At 31.7% G+C, this 7,292-nt stretch overlaps 1 protein-coding gene across 1 annotated transcript; it reads left to right on the forward strand.

Annotated features, from left to right (window-relative positions):
- Window positions 1-1,360: 1,360 nt before the first annotated feature.
- On the forward strand, window positions 1,361-7,232 carry LOC124371886 (ribonuclease P/MRP protein subunit POP5-like). Its single transcript, XM_046830254.1, has 4 exons — window positions 1,361-1,573; window positions 3,416-3,564; window positions 5,162-5,331; window positions 6,580-7,232. The coding sequence occupies exons 1-4, from the start codon at window positions 1,554-1,556 to the stop codon at window positions 6,631-6,633; spliced, it is 393 nt and encodes a 130-aa protein (XP_046686210.1). The 5' UTR covers window positions 1,361-1,553; the 3' UTR covers window positions 6,634-7,232.
- The last annotated feature ends 60 nt before the right edge of the window (window positions 7,233-7,292 follow it).

A 7,292-nucleotide genomic window follows, 5' to 3' on the forward strand; every position in this document is an offset into this window, starting at 1 on the left:
ATCAAAATGCGTGAAGACTGGTTATTCATTAATAGCTAGCTTTTATATTAACATGTTGAAGTTATGTGCTTTGTTCCTAATAGAACGTCGTGGTGTGAATACTGTCCACTGAATTAGATGCAATAAAGTTCTGACAAGATTTAGTAGATTCATTTATAACTGTATCAACTGACTTTCAATTTACAAATTCTTGTAATATGACTTACATCCTCACTTACTTTAAATGTGTACTACCACAAATAAGTCAAGACATGACAGCAGTTAACAAGATAATTTTTCTAATTCATTAATTAAAAGTAAAAACAGTAATTCAACAGGCAGATAGTACGAATTTATTTTCCAATACTAGATATAAAAAATAATCAGCATTGAAAATTGTTCAAAAACTCTTAAACAATACAAATTTTACAATAATGCATTTTAGACTAATGTGGATTTGGCGGATAAATAAAACAATCGTACCATATAAAGTTTTTCCAAATGTTATGTTCTACAATTTTTATAACAACTAATGACATCATTGGAAGCCGAGATAATCACGCAAAAAGAGTCAACACCAAAATGAATGTATGTGCAAATATTCAGCTTTTTATCTCTCATTCCCGAGGTTTATCGCTAAAATGAGTGGCTGTTATACTATTATTATACAAATACTTTCCAAAAATAGCTTTTGATAAAAGAATTTATGTTAGCGGTGTGTAAATAAATGAAAACATTATACCTAATACACAATTCGGATTTCGTAAAAATTGAGGCTGTTAGGAGAACTTTTTCACAACTCCCCCCCCTCACTCTCTTCCTAAGTTTCCCTTTATACATTTGAGGACCTAGAAATCAGCGAATCCATTTTGTTTTCCAACTTTAAATTGACAATTGTAGTTTTTGAGTTTAAATTTATATTTTTGTTAAAATTTATCATAGTTAATTCCTCTACACAAATAAGCAATTCTTGGAATTAAAATTTTCATTCTAATTAAATCTTCATTTAATCATTACTGTTTTCTAGAAACTCGTTTCGTTTTAATTTTAGGAACATACAGATATATCAAAATAAATATTGAAGAAATGTATCGTATTATTCCTGTACGGGTGCATTATACATCCAACTTTGTTTATTGAGTTTATGTAAGGAAATAATCCAATTTAATTTTTATCAAACTTTGAAAGGTTTATATGAAACACTTTTGGAACCATAATAAAGATAAGGTAACTAAAAAAGTCTAATAAATGAACTTCAAAATGCCACTAAACAGGGTACCGTTTGCATTGTATCTGAAGCCAGCTAACTGACAAATCAGAAAAAAAATTTAGGCCAAGCCATACTCCCAACCCAAAATTTAGTCTGTTCTCAACTCAACTGTCTAGTTTACACTTTTACAGAGGGGCAGGTGCCTGAGAGACTTGAGTTTGTTAGCAGTGTCGTTACTGTGGTTTTGTTCGAATTGAAAATTTGTTCACTGAATTTTAAGATACGCTGTTTAAATCTTAGTATTCACTATTATTAGTTTGATTACTACTTACCAATGAGTAAAGAGTAATTAATAACAAGCAACATGGTTAGATTTAAACACAGGTAAGCACTAGATCTTTTAGGTTAAAATCAGTCATAGCTTTTAGTCTACTTGGAGTCGGGAACTTACTGGTAAGGTTGGCAGAATAATTTAGTGAAGTTTTATAAATTTGTATATGAATTTATATAAAAGGTTATTGAATTTATAGCTAATAGTTAGGGCCTAATTGGTGTTATTATTATCTGCAGGCTTTATTTATTTTAAATATCAACAATTTTCACAAATAAATGTGGCAAAAATATAAACAAACCTAATGACAAGTTACCTCCTAACGTCAAATAACAAGTAGACTTTAATAGGCTGCAGTATTAATTAGAGGCCACCACCACAATAGAATCATTATCCTTAAAAGCAGTAAAAAGTAACTTAATTTTAAACTGTTCTGTTTGTTACATTTTACAGATGCACAACGTAGATAATTTTTTATAACGTAATTTGTGTCAACATTTTTGTTTCTATACCTAGTTACGATAATCATAAATATGATTCCATTGTGGTGGTGGCCTCTTATTATACTGCAGCCTTTGGAGGGTAGGGTACGATAAGCGGACCTGGTTTTTTATATCGAAAATTGGCAAACGATATCATAACCATCGATATAATCAATCGATACTGATTAATTATTTTGAATTACTAACTTAAATAGTCTATATCAACAGCTGTAAACACTTTAAAATAATACACGTAGGGTAACTTTTTAATTTTACATAAGTAATTTTAATTATTAAAAATGGCAGTCAATTGTAGAAAAATACACGAAATTGCCTAGAAAGATGATAAGACATAAATAAAATATATTGTTTTTGTGGCTCCAACATGTTGGACTCGTACCGAAAACCCCATTACGTGAAATTTATGGGAAAGAAACAACTGTAACTGTGAGAGGAGCAAATATGGTCGTTATCAGTTTTCCTAATTTTTTGTTATAATAACTTGTTTGATCACTGTACATTTTAAATTCATATTTTAAAAACATGTGATTGTTATTGAGGACTATAGATACTTATATATCGATTGATAGTCTAGGATTTGGGATGTGATTATTAGGTATCGAAGACTACATTCTTCGATATAAAAAACTGGGTCCGCTTATCGTACCCTACCCCCTTTGGATATTTTTCCCTATTCATATAGATCCATTGCTGTTGGGATATGGGCTAGGTGAAAGTTGAGAATAAAGATTATATGTGTTTTTTTTTTTATATATTTTAAACTGCAGTCTATAATGTGCAACATAAAATTCTACATTGGAAAATAAACCTATCGTAAACAACAAACTTTGAAAACACAGAATTTATTTATAACCATAGGGGGATGCAGTATGATAAGCAGCCACCATGACAGCCGAACCAAATTATCGATAGAAATACCAAAAATTATCAAATACAAGAAAACTTTTACTGCAGTTATTTAGAATTAATATTATTGCTAGTTGTTTTGTATTTATTTATTATTTTGTATAAATATATTAAATAACAGTATTGTTTGAAACAAAGTAAAATCATTTGTGTGGTATTTGAGTAATGCTTATTAATGGTGGTTAATGCATTATCTGTCATAACCTTTAAGATGTTTTTCTTCAAAATATTAAGAAATAAATTAGTGTTACATGAAATAAATATATAAATCCTAGATAGTTTTGATTCATCATTAAATAAATTACTACTTTTTTATATATAAAAAACATAGCAAAACGATACTATTAATTTTAAATACTTATAATTGTAATGCGGTTCAAAATTTTTATTTTGTATTGTTTAATGAGAAATAAAGATGGTATGATTGTCGTGGTGGCCACCTACTATACTGCAACCCCCCTATACATGGAATCGATTTTTTTCCAGATACTTCACTGTGGAGATAATTCCTGATCACTTGCCAAATTCGGAGAGTTTTAAAATTAACTCCCATGAGCTCACGAAAGGAATTTTGAACTGCATCCAAGAACTTCATGGTGACTTCGGTGTTGCAGCAGTCACATCCGGATTTAAAGGTAGGCTATGTTTTAGTAACAAGTCGTGTATTTCTATGTGTATATAGTAGGCCTTTTATTGTCTCCCACACATATTTTATTTATAAAAGAAGTATTATAATGGCTTGGAACTTGGAACCGAGGTTGTTTTAAGTCAAAATAGCCATTACGGAAGACCCCTAAACTGAAATATGGGTTTCGCAAAAGTGTTTGTTTTGTTAATTTTCATTAGGGTTTGATATGTTGAGTAAGGGTGATGAGATGAAATTCAAATAGTTCATAGTACTCAATACATGTGTAAAGTTTTAAAACATTAAATTCATGCTTTATAATAGTATTGTACACTTTAAACAGATGCCAGGTGAGAAGGTTTGGATCCTACAAACACATCTCCGAGACCTGTAAGGTAACTATTCGATACTTAAATGGTTAATGGAGCAGAATATACAATAAAGTTTGATGAAATGTCCAAGAAAAATACAGAACTGACAAGCATTAACTAAAACACTTTCAACATTAACAGCTCAAGGCGAAATTAATGAAATTTATCATTTTATCAATATTGTTATATTATAGGCTCTTTCTAGTAATAGCTCTTTGACAGTTTCTTCATAATGTTGACTGAAGAAGATTTTGTAATCTTGCTGTAAAGATGTACACTTGTTTATATTTTATCAAACAAGATTAGATTATGATAGGGAAAAGTAAGTACATTTTAATGTCATGTACTGTGTAAATGTTCAATATTAAATATTAGAACATTGATATAATTGAACTAGAATTGAATTAGATTCATTCTTCCCAATGCCAACTCCTGTTGAATTTTATTTGCTGAGCGACAGCGAAGCCTTTCACTTGGGGGGCTTGGAAAAATGCTATTTCTCTCTGCCTGTCAGTTCACATGATATCTTGGAAACGAACTGACTTATAGACTTGAAATTGTGCTGCGCCGCGCTGATGTCAACGAAAGAAAAACATCCCTCGAGATAGTACCTATCGGTAAAATATCAAATTCTAAAGGGGCTGATCAGAAATATAAATTGAATTGTAGGCTAATGGAAAGGCAATTATGTAGAAATGTGCAAAAAACTTAAATAATCATGTGATGCCGCGCGGCCTGCAGTAATCGGGATTCTTGAAAAACATAAGATAACAGCGACAACAATACCGATCACAATACCTGGAAATGCTTGTAAGTTTGTAATTTTGTAATTAAAGAGTTGTTTTTTCGTTCTATCATGTTTGTTTCTATAAATTTAAATTTTTGTATTCTTCATACTGGTGTGGTCGGTATAATCCCAAAGTACCCTTTTTTTGTATTGTGTTTCCTTAACACCTTCACTGCGACTCTAGTCATGTAATAACTTAGGACAGCTGAGATATCTATAAGCTGCATCAACCGCAGTCACTGTTTTAATCTGTAATTGAAAAACTAGCCGTAATTTTTAATATCTTTGTACTAAAAAGGATTAAACGGTTATAAAGGTTTGCCTTGTTTTAAACCATTACAGGATTTCTGTAGTCTGTGACATTATAGTGTACGTAATTGAAATAAATTGTGTAGGTAAAATATGTTTATTTTAGTTCCAATTTAACGCTATATTGTATCTGCTTCCAGCCAAATACTGTAATCCGGCTACAAGAATAGGAGTGATAAGATCAAGACATGGGCCCCACCGTCTTGTGGCAAGCAGTTTACCGTTCATGAGATCTCTTCATAATAAACCAGTCACGTTACGCACCTTGTATACTGGAGCAACATTGAAGCAGTGCTTCAAGTTTGCTGTGGTAAGTTGTTTTGTTTTACTCAGTTTTTCAGAGTTTGAAAATTGAAATCAGCAACCTTATTACTATAGATAAACCGCTTGCAAAGAAAACCTGCGCAGAAGCAAATATCTGAGTGGCCACGTGCAGGAGGGGCCCCCTCCAGTGGTGGAGAGTGGAACAAACATCTCGTCTCTGTTTTATCAGCTGTGTGGATCGTGTCTAGCTCGCGCCATTTTGTTTACATTGTAGCTACTTACCTATCCTATAAGTATATTGTATTTTTGTGTGTAGGACTATACAAGCTTAAATATTAATTGAACAGACTAATGTAACTATAGACGTATCCATGGAGCTTGCGTTTTTGGTGTGAAGTTAGCCGCTAAGTGGCAGTGGCCAGGTCAGGAGATAGAGCAATTTAGCGAGTGTCGAGCAGTGGTGGGGATACTGGGAGAGGGTGGCAGAGGGGTATATTACCCCACCCTGCATGAACTAAAATCACCCATTGCCTTTTTGTAAGCGGTTTACCTATAAAGAACTACAGCAGTAAAATTATCTATTAAAAATACTGTATGCGTATGTACTTATTTTGTAATATTTAAAATTTTGTGTGTATTGTTTGTGTGAGTGTGTCATTGTGTTTTTTTGTATGAATGTGTTAATTATTCACTTTGGAATTCAATGTTCTTCATTATAAACTGTAAATCAAGTTACCTTAACCCTCAATAGCCCAGATTATAAAGTGAGGGTGAGGTTCCACAGTAGGGAGTAAGTACTGTACATACTACTGTGTCTATGTGGTCTCACTGGTCTTGATGGTTTAATGGATTTTTTTTACAAATAACAGTATATTAAAATTGTTGCAGTTCATTTGACCACCTTACCATTAAATAATAATAAATGAAGAAGAGATTAGAGTCTCCAAAATGCTTATGTATGTAATATCTGTCAATTTTTTTCATAAGGTTAATATCTTTTTCTACTAAGATTATGATTTTGTTTTTAAATAGCTCAATAACGAGTTTTCCACTAAAAATACGGAAAACACAATATGGTTAATATTAGTTAATTTAAAGTATTCTCTATTCTTGGATATGGTATTATAAGAAAATTTCATTAGAAATGTTTTAAGGTCATTGAAAACGAATTTCCTTAATTTTTACATTTAGCTCTTGGCTCTATAAAAAAAAGAAATAGGAGCCACATTTTGCACAGAACGCAGACATTTATATGCAAGCTTTATGAAAAAATTATTTTGATAATATGTTTCAGGCGTACCAAAAGAAAGAGTTAATGAAGGTCTGGAACTCTCCTTCCGAACAATAAAGCAAGAGATGCTCTTAAGAAAAGCTTCATGGATCTGTCAGCCTTTCAAGAGATGGAATTGAGCATCAAAGTTTTGACTGATCTCAACAGTGAGGCTGATGCTGCAGAATAACTAATGTATAATATTCACGGTAGAAAAAAAGAACTGTGATATTTATTTATGCGGACAAATGGTGTTGCTCACTTTCAAGGTTGGACCCTTGATGGTTTCATGAAAGTATGTCCATTCTCTCCAGGATCATATTGTTGTGTTTTCGATTATTTTGTAGACTTTTTTACAGTTACAAAAAATTAACTATAAAAAATTTATCTTTTTGACCTATTTTTGAAACGTAAGTGCTCACAGAAACTACTGAAGCTGTCCTGTCAGCTCCAAATTAGTATTACATCTTGTCAATCTACTGTCAAGCATGCATTCCTAGAAAATACTGCAGTTCTATCTAAGACCTGTACTAACTGCTAGCCCCATAGGGTTAAAAACTGAACATTTTTCCACTGTTAAATAACAGTTTCTTGATGAGTTTAACTGTCATCAAACTGCTTCAAATATTGTAGATTTTATTTAGAATTACATTGTAAATAAAATATTTTTACACATATGTATTTTGTTGAAATTCGTATACCTAAATACTCTTTGGGTAAACATAGTGGCCTCATGT

This window comes from Homalodisca vitripennis, unplaced genomic scaffold (genome assembly GCF_021130785.1).
Source record: "Homalodisca vitripennis isolate AUS2020 unplaced genomic scaffold, UT_GWSS_2.1 ScUCBcl_2155;HRSCAF=6629, whole genome shotgun sequence".
Taxonomy (NCBI): domain Eukaryota; kingdom Metazoa; phylum Arthropoda; class Insecta; order Hemiptera; family Cicadellidae; genus Homalodisca; species Homalodisca vitripennis.

Coding starts and splice junctions, on each gene's coding strand:
- LOC124371886 (XM_046830254.1), top strand. CDS start 1,554: ATGGTTAGATTTAAACACAG. Junction 3,565..5,161: donor AGTCACATCCGGATTTAAAG/GTAGGCTATGTT, acceptor ATCTGCTTCCAG/CCAAATACTGTAATCCGGCT. Junction 5,332..6,579: donor AGTGCTTCAAGTTTGCTGTG/GTAAGTTGTTTT, acceptor AATATGTTTCAG/GCGTACCAAAAGAAAGAGTT.